Here is an 18,830-nt window from a genome sequence, read left to right on the forward strand (position 1 = left end):
TGTTGGTACGCACGTCGTCGTCCTCCATTTTATATATTTCTATTGTAAGTAGTACTGTTTAGCACGATGATTGTCACAAAATTATTGAATTTTTATCCCAATTTACGATGGAATTATTTCTTTATTAATAAAATCATTGATGGAATACAATTTTTCATAAAATAACAGTAAGCCAAAGCAACAAATTACTCGGAGTAAATTGAACTGGTCCATTCAAGATTTTCGATAGATTGCTCCTCCCTAGTTTTGCTACAAGCTATTGTGCTTTATTAATTAATGCTCATAACCATCAGGCAGTGGGTTGACATGGGGATTATGGAACAGGCTTTTATTGCCATCTCCCCATGGGAAACGTTTCTCGCGACGACGTAAGTACTCGTATTTGATGAATTCTGCGCGAGGGTGATCGTGCTCTTCCTGATGCTTGAGGTAGGCATTCAACATGCAAAGACCTACTGCAGGAATTGCAACGAAGAATGAAAGACGCTTCCAAACTTTGTAGCCACCTATAAGAAGAAAAAATGTTTTGCTATTAAACCATTATATGAACTTATATATTAGAAAATTACATAACCTCCTACTTGGTAACCTCCGGGAATGAAGGCAAAATAAATATTTCAGCTCAAAAATTTACCTGAGTGTTCGCCAGCTGTGGCGGCAGTAACTCCAGCTTGGGATCTGTTTAAGCTAATAGCAATTTGACGACGAATAACTTGTGAGAGAATCGCAGACATTTTTCTGGCTTTAATCGTAAAATCCAAACACAAATGAAATTTTTTTAATTAAATCGATTTGACTTTTCTGACATCTGACAGATGGCAAGTGCTTAAGTTGCCACTTGTATTTTATCGGATGAATAGTTATGGTCAGGAATTTTTGGTTTGTATTTATTTTTACTTTACTTAAAATACAAGGAAAATGAGCGTACAACTTTATAAAAATGTTACTAATTTGGCTGCAGAAAATGTTTTATTTATTTTTCTAAATTTTTTTCTTAAATATTTAAAAAGAATTGCTGGCATATATACAGAAAACCACCCTGTAGTCGTTATGGGATTTATCAAAGTGTATATTTTGACATTTTAAGTTGATGTCGTGAGCAGATTGCTTAAATTTATTAGTTAAAATCACTGGGGAAAGATATATAGCTAATAAATAAGCGATTTTTTTTATATAGTTGCAAATTGCACGGTAAGTTTAGTGTTTCTTAGATTTAACTTGGGACGTGTTCCTAGTTCAGCTAAGCGTGGATGTATTTTAGATCAAACGCTGATCACCTGCTTTTACAAAATGTGTGTGGAAGTTTCATCAATTAATATCAGAAAATAATATTTGTTTATTTGTTCTTTATATATTTCACTGCTCAGTCGTTTAAACGAGTAGCGTTAAATATGTCCGGTACTCAGGATCATAAGGTACATACCCACATAACTATACAATTTTTTCCTTGCCCACATTTAACCCACATCTTCTTTTTGGCAAATGGTTTCATTTTTCATTTGTATATTTTAATTTTATTAGTTTGCCATTCATATAATTCACACTTATAAATATTTGCGAGATATTTAAACTTGAGTACAATTCGCAGGTACTACTTGCAAACCAGGAAAAGAAGAGCGAGGGAATTACTGCAAAGAAGAAACGACCTCGTCAGCGTCTCCGTAAACGAAACAAAAGATATATCAATAGTTCTGAATCAAAAGGTGAATATTTGGGAGTCGAAGAACAGACGAACGGAATTCCAAACGATACATTGGGACTGCAATTAAGCGGTCATCAAATACCTAATAAAACTCCCATAGAAGTTTCTCAATCATCTTCTGAATCTGTATCTGTGGAGACATCTAAAAATATAGGAACAAAGGAGGTTACTCAACATATTTTTCCAAAGTCTCATGAATTTCCAAGTGATGAAATAAAAGAAATAATTGCAGATACCTCAAATATTTTATATAAACCACAAATAATAACACAAAATCTAACGAATATTCAAAATACAATTTCACAAAGTAAACCTAATTCAGGATTTGGAAAAGAAGCCATCATAAAAATCGCAATGTCAGCAAACTCTGCTCCTGCCACTAATTCCTCTCTTGGAAAATCCCGTGAGGAGATTATGGCCGAACGCGAAGCTAAAAAACTGGCAAAACAAATGAAAAAAGGAAAGAATATGGGCGTCAACTCAGAAGCTGCACCCACAACCACCCCTGTTGTAGGTAGTTCCGTAGTAAACGTTGTTAGCCAAAAGCAGGATACAATTACTAACCCTCCTTCGAAAGTAATTGACACTCACACATCTGCTGTTGTAGAAAAAAATCGTGAACAAATTAAAGCTGAACGTGAGGCCAAGAAGAAAGCAAAACAAGCATTGAAGGTGGCTAAAACCTCCGGCGTAACTGAGATAACTGTCAAATTGGAAGACACTAAAATTACAGAAAACTTATCTACCAATACCATCCAGGAAGAAAAGGTTTAACTACACTTTTTATTATGATCCCGAATTTAATATGGTTATATAATTTTTTTTATTTTTAGAAAAAATCTGCTTTGAATAAGTCGGAAAGACGTGCTATACAGGAAGCTCAGCGAGCAGCTAAAGCACAGGCACTCGCACAAAAGAGCGTGACGCCAAAAGTAAAGTCTACAGCCGCCAGCGCCAAGCAAGCCACTAAACTCTCAACAGACACGCCACTAATGGCCGCTGTAAATACTTTTAGTTCTTCGCCAACCAAAAGCATTAGCCCTGTGACAAAGTCTAATCGCATAAATGATTGCAAGGTGCGCCTCTTCAATCACTTGGAAAAAGCAAGACAGGAGGCAAATTTATTTCTCAACAATTCACAAATACATCCAAGTATCGCTCGTTTGGGAGAGCAGTACGCTCAACGCACAATTGTCGGTTCAAATGCACGCTGCATCGGATTTCTCAATGCGCTGAAAATGGTGAGCCATTGTATGTGTGTTTTTAGTTAGCATAATATTATATTGAATGTTGTCTTGCAGGTTATTAGAGACTTTGAGACACCGCCAAAGAAAGAGTTTGCACGCAGCTTAGAAACGACAATCACGAATAGTGTGGAACACTTGCAGAAATGCCGACCGCTTGCAGTGTCCGTAAGCAATGCATACAAACACATTAAACATGTGCTGACGCAATTGCCAACTGATCAACCCGAAACAGATGTATATAATATATTTGTTTATCACTTTCTACATTAATATTTACACATTGACATGTCTTGTGTTTGCAGCTGAAAGAGAATTTATGTCGTTTCATCGACACCTATATTGAAAATCAAATTGGCAAAGCGGCTGAAGCGATTAGCTACTCTGTGCAGGAAAAAATCTCAAATGGCGATGTTATACTCACATTTGGCTGGTAAATTGAATCATATTTGTATACCTTTATGTTTGTATTTGATATAATCTCTCCCTATCTACAGTTCGTCATTGATAACGTACATTTTTGAGGAAGCACAACGAAGACGTGTGGATTTCCGTGTCATCGTAGTGGATTCACGCCCATTCTGTGAGGGTCAGGAGCTGCTGCGACGTCTCACTGTCAAAGGAATCCCATGTAGTTATGTGCTCATCAATGCTGTTAGCTTCGTTATGCCGGAATCAACCAAAGTATTATTGGGGGCGCATGCACTGTTGGCTAATGGATATGTTATGGCGCGTACTGGCACCGCACAAGTTGCACTGGTTGCACACTCATTCAATGTGCCTGTTTTGGTGTGCTGCGAAACGCATAAATTTAGCGAACGTTCTCAAACAGATGCGATCGTTTATAATGAACTGGGCAATCCGGATGATCTGATAAGAAGCGCTCAATGCAGCCTGGCGAATTGGCAGACAAAGGGCAAAATGTCTCCATTGAATCTGATGTACGATATTACTCCACCCGAACTAGTCACTGCAGTGGTTACCGAAGTCTCCATACTACCCTGTACCAGTGTGCCAGTGATATTGCGTATAAAACCAACTGAAATCGGTTATTAGGCAATGGAAAAATTTGCTTTTCATCAACTAAATATAAATACACTTGTGTAAAATAATGCTGTAATAAAACTACTCATCTTCTGAGTAAAATTGATTTTTTTTGTTTTGGGCGTTTAAGCATTTATTGTATTTCTTTTTAAATTCTCAATACTATTTTTTAAACTACATAATCATGTTATAGACAACGAATAATGACTGATTGGTTTTTGATTTTGCCTTGTGCACAACTATTTGGTCACTTAACACATGTGCGTAGCTTTGTAATCGAACTATGGGAACTTAAAATTGCTATACGTATATTCCTATTATACATAATAATTATATTCGAATATAAAATAATTGGGCAGACATAAAAATATGCCGTCATTAACAAAATTGTGCACTTTCGATTATGCTGGTGTTGGTTAACTACTTTCAGGGTGAGAATTTAGAAAATTCGAATTTTTATAAAAATCGGATTATATTGAGCGCTGATTTTCGCATAGTTTCAGGAATGCTGAAGTTATTTATATGAATATTCTAAAATTGCATATTTATCAGTACAGAAAATCCATTAATGCAGATTTCGGATGATACTGGAAGACAGAAACACTAACTATAAAACGCTTTGAAATCAGCCTCTCGTAGAACCCAACATATTAAACTGGCAATACATTTATTTTACAAACAATTTTTAGTATTGGAGATAGAGAGCACTTGGGTTCTTATGTCTAAACTTCACACATTCTTATATTTTTTTTGGTAATAGGGTGTGTTATGGTGTTTTTCAGTTAGATATACATTTTCTACAATGCATAATAGATATACATATATATATGTATATATATATATTGGAACTTTTAGTCGAACGTTTAACAGAGAATGCTTGTTTTCAAATTGTTTTTCTAATTTTGATTTATATATTTTATTGCGATAAACTAGAAATGCAACAAACTTTAAAATTCAAATGTGCTTTTTTGCCATTTTATCATTCCTCAACATAATTTTTTTTACTAATGTATGTTGTATTTTATATAAGCTTGTACTTTCACGTCTTGCTTACGACTGAATTGCCTAATGCTCAAATATTGTATCTTCACAAACATGCACTCCTACTAAGCTACACACAAAAGTCTCGACTATATAAGCAACATTCATTACACAAAACACACCCGAGGATTTCCATATACTTATTTTATGCTCGCTTTAGTAGTAAACTGAGTTTCACGCTCCGTTGAGAGTTCATGGGCTGGTCTTTTGAACAAGCCGAAAGCAGGTACGACACACCGGCACCGGCTTCCCGCTGTCCTGCCCCGGCAAAGGGATGCTCTTGTCAATACAGCGTTCACAAAATATATCGCCACACTTCCAACAATGGGTCTGTGCAAATGTTGAAAAATACGTATTGTAAGCACTTATAACCCTGAGTGATCTTGATATACATACCTTCTTACTGAACTGATCGAATGGGGTTGAGCATGAGCAGGCCGTCACGCTGCGCATTGATTTCCAGTCCACAGCCACGGAATTAATCTCCTCCTTAATGTTCGTGGAGTCAATGCGTTCATTCAACTAATACAAAATTTAATTCAAAGATTATATAATGAGTTGTATAAAACAAAACTTTACCGAAAGATTTGCAAACGACATGCCGGCTGGCTTAAGCGGATGATCATCATCAGCTGAGGATAGTTCGCTCATCTTCTTGTCGTAATTGTACCTGTGGAAATTGCAAATGTAATTATAAGCTTTATTTTACTTTTATCCAACTAGCTGACGCACTTGTTGTCATTGATCTCCGAAACGGGCTCCTTATACGATTTAGCTGTGGCATCTTGCAATTTCTTTGCGGATTTAGAAATATAGTTCTTGAAGCTTGCAATCCGCTATAAACATATATAAATATATCAAAAGTAATGACAACCAAATCAAATGTGTAGGCAAATAGTATGTTCACCTTTGTTAAGTGCTGTACGTGATCTTCCAATGAGGTACAGTGATCCTTGCTCACAAGCAGCAAGTCGCTAAGCGGTTCACGTGGATGTACGCCACTTTCGAACCGACTGAACATGCCGCGCCAAAATCTGGTGGAGTATTTATAGCGAAATTCATTTATATTTTTGCTCTTTTGATTATTGGTCATTACTTACTTAATGCATTGCGGTTGAAGATTGGGTTTAATAGTTTTATCAACATCAGGTTTGTACAATGGGTTAATATATTCGTTCAAATGATTAGCCATGAAGCCCCATAGGGAAAATGTGCGTTCTGATAGCTTCAAATCCAGACGATCCTTCTCGCAATTGCCCACAAATGTTCCAAACTGGCACGAGTGCACATGATCGTGTAGGATAAGTAGGAAGCGTTCGTTGAACTCAAAAGCATCACTACGTTGGTTCATTAGCTGCCAAGTGCAATCCAGAAATTGTGTGAAAATAGGCGAGACCTCACGCGGATCAGTTTGCACGTGACCACAGCGCTCGCTGAATTTATGTCCAAATGCTAGCCAGTCTTTTTCAATCAGAGCCTTTAAAAAATAAAAGATAAAGAAATATAAATAAAGAAACAATTGAGACATATTCATCAAATTTAACACTTACTTGAAACCCCTTAATGGTTCTGTAATAAGGATCCAACATCAACGCAGCTAATGAGCAAACCTGTGCTGTACGATCCCATCCGTCCGAGCAGTGAACTACAACCGAGACACCTTTGTCGACCGCGTTCGCAATAAAGCTGGGGAAATTCAAGAATATAATATTGCATTAGTTGGATTAAGTGCATTTCATATTGCACATGTAGCAGCTTGTACAAAATTAATCCAATTACCTGGAGGTATCCAAAATAGAGCGAATATTTTTCAACCAACCAGATGATTCCAAAGAATTAAGAAAGCCGCTCATTGTGGGTGTCTTCTGTTCACAAGCCTCAATCAATTTCTGGAGGCTGCTTCGCTGTACATGTATGTTTTCTATGCCGAGAAAGTGAAATTTGATGTTCTCATAAAAAGCCTCGTTTTCGTAGCCTTTTCCAGCGGCACGATTAGCCATTGCGTTTATCTGTTAGAGAATGATCACAATTACGAATTCGGATGATGATAATAAGGATAATAATAATATTGCTAATAACATGACTCAGCTTAGAGGCGATTGACTTCTACGCGGCTTCTCGTTTGATGTCACAGATAACAGTTGAACTGCAGCGCAAAGTTAACAAGAAGTTCGGATATAACCCAACATTTTTTACTCTTGCATCTTGCATGGATTATGGGAAATATGCGGTATAAACTCACCCGGAACTTCGAAAATCTTGATATTAGTTATATGGGGGCTAAAGGAAGTATTGACCCTATTCAGCCCATTTGTAGCACACAGATATGCACTATCAGGAAAACCGCAACAACACATTTTGTCAGATTTTTTCCTCAACACCCTGTCTTTCTCTCTACGGCACGGCATAGATTATGTTTGTGAGTGCTTGTGTTTGAAACAATCCAACTCTGTGCTTGAATAAATATTTTGCTGAAAGCTCTTATGCAGACATATCCACAGTCGGTTTTGAAACAAGACCTCTGCCGAAAATGTTGTTATATTAAACTTAGCCCCCATTAGATCTCAGAAATCATAGTGTCCAATGACATTGATATTTTATATGGAAGGAAAGCCATGCCGGTGACAGTAAGGTCTATGACATCAGAATACACCCAGAATCCTATTTGATAAATGACTCTCAGCTTTGGGACATTTTCCAAAATTAAATGAGTAACGTTTTATACTACTACCACAACATTAATACACATGTATATTATAAATTTTTTAACTAATATATAATAGCATGGCATCGTTTGAATAAGTGAGCATATTGATACACATTTGTATAACTTATTTGCAAATGCAAAATAAAAATTTTGTACATTTCAACATGTACATATTTGACGAAGCAAACACGTTTTAAGTGCTCGACATTCCGCAGTGAGCACTTGATGCATCAACCGCCGTGGTATCTACATAAATGGCGCTTGCCTGTCTGCACTTGTGATTGCTTGTTGAAATATGTTCCGCAAATTAAACACTTCTAGCATGAATATGCACATATGTACAAAAGTACACTTACAATGGTACAAAGGCCACTTACCCGGGGTCGAGTGTCCACAACGTACATATAGTCGGTGTTTGGATTTGTTTTACGAATCGCCTCCAGCATCTGTTCATCTTCCAAACAGCGTGCACTAAAACCCGACAGCGGCTGGCTGCAGCGACAAATGGAAGCCTGAATGCAAACAAAAGAAAGAGAAAAACGGTTAAAACAAATATCACAAAAGTAAGTTCCGCAACGAATATTTACTTAGTCGGCTGTGCCGAAATATACCAGCGAGCCTAATATATCAAAGAAGCAGAGGGCAAGGTTTCAAAAAACTGTTTTATGAAAAAAAAAGAACTATTCGAATACAATAACCAAAATCGCATGAAGAGCTCTGACTTATTGCTTCTAACACACATTGAAGTGGATCTAGCAAATAAGTCTGATGGGATACCGCCATTGCAGGAGTATTTATACAAATTCACTTATACAAAATTCTCTCCAGAAGCCGAATATAATATTTATGGTGCGGACGTGATGTAAAATTTTCAAGGCCAACAGGAACACGACTTTCATTGTTTCATAAATGTATAATTAGCATTGAAGAAATATGCAGTATGCATGTAGGTTACAAACAACAAAAACGTTGAAAGCAGTATGTATGACTGGAGAGCGTATGTCTGGTCTCAAATTGGTTTCCTCATTCGTAATTTATTAGTTCGCCACAGGCAAAGTGAAATGAAATGAGTCAAAGCACAACTGAGAACAAAGAACCAATTGCAAAACTGGACCACAAACGTTTGACTTGTCATCCAATAATATGATTAGGTGACCCATATCCTACATCGTCCAACACAAAGTATGCAGTGGTGTCACTCTAAAGGAATCACGTTTGCTTCAATTGATGTCACATTATTCCTGCAAGTATTTGCGTCACTGATGGACGCAAACTTCCACATGTTGATTCAACGAGTATTAAGAGTTGGAACATATTTAAAGCAACTAATTTTAGCTAAAAATTTTTACTCTATGCTTATAAATAATTACTCACCTTATTCGAGTGCAAATAGGTAAGTGCAGGCAAACGGCCTTTGGAGCGAAAACGGGAACTGCCGATCAACATGGCTGTGTTGGCCTCCTGTGGCACGTAAATATGCCGTGGGTACGTGTCACATAGCTCATAGTTCATATTCAATGTGCACAATGTCCAAATTTCGTTAGGCACCCGCACACGCTTGAATTCGCTTTCCAATTTGAAGAAATCCCAACCTGATGTCTTTGGAAAATCATCTTTGGCTGGCTGATAGTTGAAGCAGTATAACTTGTTAATGGAAACTGCAATTAAAAACGCATTATTTAGATTAATGAACCATAATGTGAGTAGTTAGCAAAGCATAGCTGTTTCGCATGTATATAACTGTAAGCACACATACAAACATGTACACATATAAACGTATTACGGTGGTAGTGCCTATATTTCAACTGGAAAACACTCTCCCTTCGCTTAGTATCTCACTTATTAAGGATGTGCGTTCAGTTCGCAAACAAGTTTTCATCCTTTTACTAAAGGAATTTTTAAATTATTCCATAAAAGAAGTCTTTGACAAGCTTTAGATAGCATATTGCTTACTCCGGGTACAGGAAAACTAAAAAAATACTGTTCTATGATAGTAGTTTTATTATACCGGAGGTTAAGGTTGAGCTTATTTTCAAAAAAAAAAATATAGACCTAAAAAGCGTAAAGCTCAATTTTCGCTTCACCTTAATAAGACTTATATAACGTGAAATATGTGTATGCATGTGGTTATGTATGTAGGTATATGTCACTTACCGGGTTGATAGAGCTTCATTAATGATGTGTAGACATCGTGACACTCTGAATCCTTTGGAATTACAAATGTCACCGATAGGAAAGTTTTGCAACGTATTAATAGCGGTGAACCGGTCGTACTCAAGGGTAATTTTTCAATGTTCGCAATGTGCATATGTAAAATCTGTGAAATGTGGATAAAACAGCAATCTATAACTGTATCAACATACATGTGTAATAAATACTAAGTATGAAGTTAATGTTTGTTTCCTTTTATAAATATAAATTGATCTTCACTAAAAAGAAACAAGTTATATGGATAAAATGGAATCGATTTTAAATAAAAATATTATTTAGAAACATTTTCGGGGAACTGTTTTGTTTTAATCCTAAAGATGGAAGCTTAGGCTACAAAAATACCATATAGGCTATATTTAAAATATTAGTAAGTATAATATTATAGACAGCTATCCAAAATAATCTGTTGTTGTATAAAAATCAAAATATTACTAGCAATTCTCTTACGAATTCAGGAAAATAAGTTAATATACGAAGCCTCTTTGTGAAAAAACGCACCAAATACATTTAATAAATATATCATTTGTATTGAAAAGCAAAAAAAATCACATAACCTGGTCGCAACCGTACATTCTTGCACCAAGAGCTGCACGACTGGTAGAAGCGCAACAATGAACCCCATCGCGTATACGTAACATTAATAGGTAAATACAGCGAGCAAATGAGTTCAGTTGCTTTTGAGTAAAATTACAAACCAGCTAAGCGGCAGGATTTAATGACGTCCGCAAATAAACGATTCCGTGTCGGGTATGTTTTCAAGCACATGTACATATGCACCCACTTGTTGTTGGGCTCTATTCATGTGCTGCTATTCATGCGCTCATAGGATATTGTTTGGATTATTGTATTATTTTCTCAAAAAGCAGCACTATTGTGTGCCATTTCACGCCTCCAAGTGTTAAAAGCAGTTAAAATGAATATTTGAGTCTTTCAACAACGACAATAAGCTTGAACTCTTTTAATTAGGTTTAGCCTCGAAATGCGTACGAATATAATGCAAAAAGAAACTGGAAAATAGATTTTCTCAAAGAACACACAAAAGGTGGATTCCGTAACGTTTGGTACTCGTTTGTTTGCGATACGAAAAGTTTAACTTGCGATTCGGTTTGCTTTGATCATTTGCAAAAAAGAAACCGAGTAGATGTTGCTAAAAAGATGCTTGACAACGTAACTGAGGACTATACATTCATTAAATGCATCATTACTGATGACAACACGTAGGTTTATTAATATGACGCCGAAACTGTGCAACGATCTAGCGAATGGCGCTCCAAAAATGAGCCGAAACCTGAAGGCATCGAAGGCAACCACACCCGAGGCTTGTAGTAAGTTCATGGAAAATAGGATTAAGGGTTTGCATACTTATATTGACTATTTTGAAGATGTTATAAGGATTAGTATTAAAATACGTGCAAATGTATTTTTTTTGTCCCGGTCAAATTTGATCGAATAGCACTCATACATATGTAAGTTAATATTTATGAAATTTTACAGTTCAGACCTACCCTAAATCTATATTGCAAAAACTGATGTCATCAATTCCTTCCAACCAATACCGCTTTTATACTTTTCTAATAACAGTGGCCACGATAAGCACATAAATTATTCAAATTTAGAAGTAAGAAGCCCAACGCTCGTTTGCGAAAATTTGCAGTGTCCTGTGCAGCTCTTAAAATTGCTTTCGTTCTGCAATGCATGTTGCTACTGACCTATTTGGCAGCACTATGATCAAACTTGGCATCAGAATTACCCCAACAAAAAATAGTTGAAAAAAGCTTAGCACATCAGAAAACAAACAAAAAGAAAACTTGTGAACTTAGTAGAAGGGGCTAAGGCGCAGCTGGGAGACGCCGACGCGTCACCAAACACACACTTTCCGTGTTCATTGTATCTACAATTTGATTTCTTTAACATTTTCGCCCGCCATTTGAGTGCACTTGAGTTCTATGGCTTCAAGGACAATGGGAATTCCACGAGTGTGTGTAGTGGTGGCCGCCACACACATATTCAATCAAGCAAATACACAACGATAGAAGACTTTCATTTCACAATGTTTCCTGTTATTACATTTTTATTTGTGAACAATGCAATGAAGTCACCAGAAAACCTACAAAACTAATTAATTTATTTGATAATAATTMAATTTTTTAAAAATTGTTTATTTTATAGTTGATTTCGAAAATATTTTCAAAACTTAGAAAAATTTTAAATCGTTTTATAAATAGAAATTTGYATAACTTCTATAGAAATACATACAATGTACTAATATTGCGATAATTTTATTTGACTTTTCAATTCGAATCAAAATCTTCTTCAGGTCATGAAAGCTCTTCTGATTGGTGTTCAAAAAATGAGCAACATTTTTTTATTTAACGAACAAACCGAGAATTAAGTATAAATGAACAATGAAACCTCGAAGTGATTAATTTAACATGTATTATATTTAACTTGGATACTTTTTAAAATAATAAATTATTAATAAGTTCAACCTTTAAACATATGCATATATGTACATACCCATGTTTCTTTATTGCTATCCGGTTCGACAAAAATCAAATGAGTTGCCGTCAAGTATAGGGTACCGACGGTGGGATTTTTGGCATTGTATCGATCTATCATCCGCACATTTTCCACCTACAACAAAACATAACCAAAAGCGCAAATTATAAATACGATTTTTGCCATAATATATATGTTAGTTTAAAAATATTAATAATAAATTATTCACTCTTTCATAAGAGCTTTACTCCAGCAAGTGAGGAAGGGCTAAATTCAAGTGTACCTAACATTTTATCCTCTCTTAATCTATCTAAGCGGATAAAACTTATATTCTACATATGTACATACTATATAACGTATACTACCTAAGTTTTATTATTACATTTTGCTTCTGCGTCGATGCAGCGCTGCCAGAGCGTCTCCAAATGCTGAAGATTGCCCCTTTGTCTTGGGATCATACTCAAAGATTCATGACTCATCATCTGTGATTACGTTATTAAAAAATTGGGGTGACTTTCACACTAGGCTAGCATGTGTTTGCATGACGGGCGCTATGCGGACCTGTACGACGGCAGCTCTGGAGGTCCTGTTGGAACTCACACCGCTCCATATAATGATAGGTCAAGTAGCCAAGCACTCACTTCTGCAGATAACAGCAGAGGGATGTGGCAAAGGCAAGATAATCTCGTCCCAGAGGATGGAGACGATAAGTGGCGACATTAGTACTGCTCTCCTCCCAAAGGATGGCATTACTAAAACAACTTACTTCATGAAGAGGTTTAAGGTTACCCTCGGTAGCAAGAGTGAGTGGAGCCACCCCACTCTTGAGCAACTAAGGGATAGCACTTTGAAGTGGTACACCGACGCTCGAAAACGTCGGAAGGAATCGGTGCAGGTATCGCAGGTCCACGTACCAAGCTCTCCATACCGATAGGAAGCTTTCCGAGCATTTTTCAGGCCGAAGTCTTGGCCTTAAGTCGGTGTATAGAGATAAACTCCACCGCAACTATCGCAATGAGCTAATAGCTATACTAAGCGATAGTCAAGCGGCACTAAAAGCGATCTCCTCTTACGATATCAAATCGTTACTAGCGCAGGAGTGTAGAGAACGGCTGAACAACCTAGCTGAAAAGAACCAGGTGCACCTGATCTGGGTGCCTGGTCACAGGGGTATAGTCGGCAACGAGCTGGCTGACGAGTTTGCCCGCTCTGCAGCCTCTACCAATATGGTTGGGCCACCGTTCACTGGGGTGGGCCCCCATGCTGTGAAGGAGCTGCTCCGCAAGGAAGAAAGAGCGCACAGGGAAAGGCATTGGCAGCGAGCGCATGGTATGCCACACGCCAAGCTGCTAGTTGGGGGGTATAACCAGAAGAGGTTCAAATTGTTAATAAACCTCCCAAGGGACAAACTTAGGCTTCTGGCATTTATTTAACATGGGCCTATCATCTTGTGCCAACTGTCGGTTTTACGACAGGGAGCCTGAAACCCCGGATCACATGCTAATCGACTGCGTGCAGTCTGTAGGCGCAGGTCAAAGGCCCTTGGATCCATGTATCTGGAAAGAGGTCACATCGCCTCGTTAGCACCCAGTAGGATATTGGACTTCATCAATATGCTGGGGCTAAGTGAGCCCCTGTGAGTCAGGAGAGGGCACAATAGACCTAAGGTCGCGGTGGTCAATTATTTTATCTTCACACATGTTCAAATTTTCTTGGCACACTTCCACTCGCCGCAATTTCTGGTCGCCAGTGAGCACTTTTGGGACCATCTTGTGCATGTTCAAGTGTTCCGTCACAATGTCTTAAACCACAGATTTTTATAAATTTAACATCTGAGCAATCAAATGAATACTTAGTCGACGGTCTGAGTTCAAAACTTTGCGTACACGAGTCACATTTTCGGTGTTTGTCAAAGTCGCAGGTCTCCCAGCAGCTCTTTCCGGGCAGCAGGGGTAGTATATAGGTTGGGATAATTCGTGGAGCAATTAAGTTGTAGTATATCCAATTTTATAAGATCACACAATTTTGCTAAGACATCTTAGTAATTATTGGCTCGGTTTTTCCATTTTTTTAATAAAATGTTACTAGCGAGTGACTTAACGTATTTAAGCTATCTAACATATTGACCGGTATAATCTAATATAATACTTGAAAATTGTTCTATTAGGTATAGGGTATACGCTTTTCAACTTTACTATGATAACTCACAGATTGATTGTAGTTCCTGAGATGTAGGAATGGTGTGCAAAGCCATGTAAATTGTCTAATTTTCATTTCGCTCCCTGTGGCACTTTAAAGGTTTTGGTTCAATGACTCTTTATGGGCGTGACACTTGTCTGACTACGCCCATAACCAATACCAAGTAATATTGGGTACAAGGAAACGTGTACACCAAGATATTGTCAAAATATCACAATTTTTGCTCAAATTATCGCTTGCACGAGACCGACAGGCAACCACTCCGAATTTAACTGATCTTGTCATTCTGACTACTTCTTCCTTTAGTTCGAGTTGTTACAAACAACCGTTGGTTCTACCGAATATCTGAACAAGTGAAATCCATCGATTTTGAATCAATTCGACGACCTAACCTAACCTAAGAACCATTGGGTGAGCAAAACTATTGTACTCTGTTGCGAGAGTAAACACGTAGATATAGCTAATAAACAAAGAGATGAAAACAGGAATTTAAAATTACAAGTAAAAGTATCAAAAAATTATATAGTCATATTATATGATGTATATGCATATGTATATGAAAAATCTCTTGTACAGCCGTACACTAGCAGACTACTACAAATGGTTCAAAATATTTGCAGTTAAAATTTATGAGTTCACCGAAGCAGGTGAATGAAGTTTTATAAGGTATTGCTGAAAGCTTCAAAAGGATACTCGGAAGAAATATGTAAGTGCGTGTGTATGTGAGTAGATATGGAAGTATTAGTGCATGAACAAAGTTAGTGCAAATGGCGAAAGTTGATTAAAAATGCAAATTTGATGACAGAATGTTCAGTCGTAACGGTCAAGTTTCAAGTCGCACGAAAATTGTCCACAATTTCAAAATGAACATGGATAGCTACCAAAAAGTCTACTTCTACTACTAATTCTATAAATATTTCTGATTTTAGAGAGACTGAACCGATAGGTTTGGTCTCCTTAAATTTAATATATTATATATAATATTTAGAAATTATCTCTGTGCTATAAAAAACATACTTAATTCCTATTTGGTGAATAATTTTACTAGTAAATTGAGTATATAGTTAATATTATTTTCGGTTGCTATAACTTGCAGTTTCGAATTTTTAAGTTTAAATTTCAACTTGATTGCAGCTTGCTTATGCTCCTCAGAATTCAATCAGAATATATTAGATTACTTTTATGGTAAGATATGAGTCCATACATTAGGTATTCAATCATACAAAAATGCATTTACAAACCTTTCGAATCACTGCATTGCCATTGTAATATATAGGAGGCTCATTAAACTCTTCCTCAATCCACGAGACGACTTTCTCGGATACAAAGGGGGGTACGGGCACACCCCAAATACGTTTATTTTCCTCCGGTTCTTCAGTTTCCGGCGAGATGTTATCAAAGTTTAGACGTAATGAAGATGTTGGTGAAAGAGAGCGTTCAACTTCATTAAACTTATTCATGAATTTCGTAAAATCCATTTTGTCCGCAGTATTGGTATCCTACTTAGGACACAATTTGGCTACAGAAACCAAATGTTTTTGCACGTCTGCACAAAATTTGCACACACTTTGGTCAGCAGTTTATTTAATCAATAATTATATTAATATACATTTGTATATAGAGTTGAGTTAAAGCCAAAAAGTGGCTTACAGATACACAAGTGAAAATTCGCTTAAACTTTGGCACGAATAACCTAGGGCAATAACACCGGTGTAGTCAAAACTAAGATAACAAAAGGTGAGTATCGACCTTTTCAATCAAATTACAATTAAGTAATTTCACTTTTGAAAACAAGCACGGTACAGGTTTTTGTTTAGGTGGGAGTGATTGCACTGGTCGGTTTGGGTGTTGTTTTAAATTGAAAAACCCGATTATGGGAGAGGAGCGAACAAACGAACTTATTTCAATGAAAAGCACACACGATTGTCCGATGACTGTTGTGTCATATTGCAACGCTAGAATCGAACTCAAGAATTACATGGAAAACAAAAGTCGCTGAGCCGCCAATTCTTTTAAGAAAAGGGAAATTTCCAGTCGGAATGGTATCTCTCCTGGAAGCCGAATCTGGTAAAAAGCATTTAATCGCTTCAGTTTTGCATTACCTATCATTTAAATACCTTTGTGAATAAAATAATACCTAATTTTGAGAAAAATTTTGTGTAATTGAAGTTCATAAAACATAAAAATAAATGTGTTATAGTGACAACAAATACTGTTTTACCATGGAAGGTTGAGAAATAGAATATGCAAACTTGAGCATGCGCATCACAATAGAAGCAAATTTTTATACTAGAGCGCAACATGTTCCACAGAGTATAATAGTATTGTTCGAAATTTTATTTTAGGTGTGGGACTGACAGCACTTATCTTTAAAAGAGTAAAATCGTAAAACAAGTAAAAAAAAAAGAATAATGTGTTTTTACAATATATGTATAAATATCGTTTATGTTTTTATGTACAGTAATTGGTGTCTTTTACGCGCTCTAGTTACGGAAATCCTAAACCCTGAAACGTTACCGGCCAGTGATTACATTCAACGGAAAACGCTTTGATAGCTCTTTCGCCCTTCTAGACGACTTAAGGGTTTCTTATTAAGAAAAAAGATCTTGTAGGAAGAACTTTATATCGGTTCTGATCTTTCTGTTTTTGTTGGTTTGAATGTTGTTTCCATGACAGGCGGGATTACGTTACCGGAAGGGACACAGACTGTCAACACTCAAAATTTCTTAAGGAATGATTTCTGCCAAATTTCGTCAATATATTAGGTTGTCAAAAAAGTCTTGCGGTATTTTCGCTAGTTGGCGCTGAGAGCGCGTAGTTCTAGTTTTATTCGTTGCATCGGGTCATGATATACCTTTTTGGAAAGCTCATTTCACGTGTTTGTTTGATTGCCGTTTCTTTTAAGTCGTTCGTTAGTTAGAACGTCGCAAACATGGAGCAAAATAAAGAGAAAATACGGCATATTTTACAGTACTACTACGATAAAGGCAAAAATGCATTCCAGCCGCCAATAAAATTTGTGCAGTTTATGGACTCGATACAGTTTCCATTTCCACCGCACAACGATGGTCAAAGATATTATTTTGTAAAATACAAAATTTTTCTATACTTGATCTTAATTTCACTCGGTTAGTTTGCATGACAGCTAAGTACTATATTGGTTCGATCTGAACATTTGTTTGGAGAATAAACTTCTTGGCAAACTTACTATACCTTGTTCAGGATATAATAATTATTATTGGCTACATAGAATAACTTAATGCCTCGTACTACTGAAAATACATTTATTTGAATATACGTTTCGGCTGAACGCATAAATTAATTTGAAGTGTAATTTATAAGCTGTGATTAAATAACCATTTATCATGTGGTATTAATTCTTGTAATGTATGTAATAGCAATACCTATCTTTACTATCGCATTCATTATTGATTTTATTAACTCTCCGCTACAGCAAACGCTAATACAACACCTGTAGATAACGATTACACAAACAAGATTACTGTAAAATTGTTAAACAATTTTTCAATGTACTTGTTTTTATGACTTTTCCGTTTTTTCGCACTGCTCTTTTTCAAAAAATGCAAAATACTGTCAACACATAACTTAGCTTCGTATATATGTACCTAAAACACTACAAATGATGACTCAACTAACTAACCGGTGTTGGTCGCAGGACATTCAAATATGCATTCAGATCAAAGAGCCTTGGGAGCCGCACAATAAACAATAGATATATATATATACATATATAAATAATATTTCAATAAATGTAACTTAGCACTGTACCTTAGCTAATTTAATGTCATCCATGGTCCTTGAACTTGGAAGCTTGTTAGGAAAAAATTACAGCACAATATAGGTATAATAATAGGTTTTTCACTTCCAGCTGTTGAAATACTATTTTTTTCGCAAAGAACTTTCACTTGTAAAGGTGTTTTAGAATGATAAAGAAACTAATTTGTCACATTAATGAAAGCTTTTATCACATTTTAAATTCAATATCGAAATCCGTATATTTTGTATTTAATTCGCGAGCAGAATTTGCAGAAGATATGGAAAATTTAGATCACGACAAAGTCAACCAAACAATCAGAGAACGTAGATTTACATTTAATCCACATTCTTTGAAAAAATAAGCGACGAATAATCAGAGGACAACAAAACGGATGACATTTCGAAT

General features: G+C 36.4%; 3 protein-coding genes across 5 annotated transcripts; 1 reads left to right on the forward strand and 2 right to left on the reverse strand.

Annotated features, from left to right (window-relative positions):
• Positions 1 to 101: 101 nt before the first annotated feature.
• LOC108974526 (cytochrome c oxidase subunit 6A, mitochondrial) lies at positions 102 to 806 on the reverse strand. Its single transcript, XM_018942420.1, has 2 exons — positions 635 to 806; positions 102 to 506 (listed from the first exon to the last, which is right to left on the reverse strand). The coding sequence occupies exons 1-2, from the start codon at positions 732 to 734 to the stop codon at positions 274 to 276; spliced, it is 333 nt and encodes a 110-aa protein (XP_018797965.1). The 5' UTR covers positions 735 to 806; the 3' UTR covers positions 102 to 273.
• Positions 807 to 1,078: 272 nt separating this feature from the next.
• On the forward strand, positions 1,079 to 4,126 carry LOC108974536 (translation initiation factor eIF-2B subunit delta). 2 transcript variants are annotated; one of them, XM_018942436.1, is made up of 7 exons: positions 1,079 to 1,191; positions 1,368 to 1,415; positions 1,589 to 2,470; positions 2,536 to 2,943; positions 3,004 to 3,183; positions 3,252 to 3,379; positions 3,444 to 4,126. In XM_018942436.1, the coding sequence occupies exons 2-7, from the start codon at positions 1,392 to 1,394 to the stop codon at positions 4,000 to 4,002; spliced, it is 2,181 nt and encodes a 726-aa protein (XP_018797981.1). In that variant the 5' UTR covers positions 1,079 to 1,191; positions 1,368 to 1,391; the 3' UTR covers positions 4,003 to 4,126. The 2 variants fall into 2 exon arrangements, with proteins under 2 accessions (XP_018797981.1, XP_018797980.1); XM_018942435.1 differs by lacking the exon at positions 1,079 to 1,191 and adding an exon at positions 1,221 to 1,292.
• Positions 4,127 to 5,174: 1,048 nt separating this feature from the next.
• On the reverse strand, positions 5,175 to 18,785 carry LOC108974535 (myotubularin-related protein 8). Of its 2 annotated transcripts, none has more exons than XM_018942433.1 (13): positions 18,437 to 18,785; positions 12,467 to 12,583; positions 9,893 to 10,055; positions 9,113 to 9,396; positions 8,116 to 8,250; positions 6,811 to 7,040; positions 6,582 to 6,717; positions 6,132 to 6,508; positions 5,939 to 6,065; positions 5,764 to 5,867; positions 5,611 to 5,701; positions 5,428 to 5,553; positions 5,175 to 5,361 (listed from the first exon to the last, which is right to left on the reverse strand). In XM_018942433.1, exons 1-13 carry the CDS (start codon positions 18,458 to 18,460, stop codon positions 5,224 to 5,226), a joined length of 2,052 nt encoding a protein of 683 aa, XP_018797978.1. In that variant the 5' UTR covers positions 18,461 to 18,785; the 3' UTR covers positions 5,175 to 5,223. The 2 variants fall into 2 exon arrangements, with proteins under 2 accessions (XP_018797978.1, XP_018797977.1); XM_018942432.1 differs by lacking the exon at positions 18,437 to 18,785 and adding an exon at positions 15,889 to 16,602.
• Between the last annotated feature and the right edge of the window lie 45 nt (positions 18,786 to 18,830).

The sequence above is a fragment of the Bactrocera latifrons genome, unplaced genomic scaffold (assembly GCF_001853355.1).
Source record: "Bactrocera latifrons isolate USDA-ARS-PBARC rearing strain unplaced genomic scaffold, ASM185335v1 scaffold_56, whole genome shotgun sequence".
Classification (NCBI taxonomy): Eukaryota; Metazoa; Arthropoda; class Insecta; order Diptera; family Tephritidae; genus Bactrocera; species Bactrocera latifrons.

What these genes read in the sequence shown, in the direction of transcription:
- LOC108974526 (XM_018942420.1), bottom strand. Translation starts at nt 734, where the DNA reads ATGTCTGCGATTCTCTCACAAGTTATTCGTCGTCAAATTGCTATTAGC. An exon ending in CACAGCTGGCGAACACTCAG is followed by an intron (nt 507 to 634) that starts GTAAATTTTTGA and finishes TTCTTCTTATAG; the next exon opens with GTGGCTACAAAGTTTGGAAG.
- LOC108974536 (XM_018942435.1), top strand. Translation starts at nt 1,251, where the DNA reads ATGTATTTTAGATCAAACGCTGATCACCTGCTTTTACAAAAT. An exon ending in ATCACCTGCTTTTACAAAAT is followed by an intron (nt 1,293 to 1,367) that starts GTGTGTGGAAGT and finishes TTCACTGCTCAG; the next exon opens with TCGTTTAAACGAGTAGCGTT. An exon ending in CCGGTACTCAGGATCATAAG is followed by an intron (nt 1,416 to 1,588) that starts GTACATACCCAC and finishes TACAATTCGCAG; the next exon opens with GTACTACTTGCAAACCAGGA.
- LOC108974535 (XM_018942432.1), bottom strand. Translation starts at nt 16,125, where the DNA reads ATGGATTTTACGAAATTCATGAATAAGTTTAATGAAGTTGAACGCTCT. An exon ending in CTTCAACCGCAATGCATTAA is followed by an intron (nt 6,066 to 6,131) that starts GTAAGTAATGAC and finishes ATACTCCACCAG; the next exon opens with ATTTTGGCGCGGCATGTTCA. An exon ending in TCGGAGATCAATGACAACAA is followed by an intron (nt 5,702 to 5,763) that starts GTGCGTCAGCTA and finishes CAATTTCCACAG; the next exon opens with GTACAATTACGACAAGAAGA.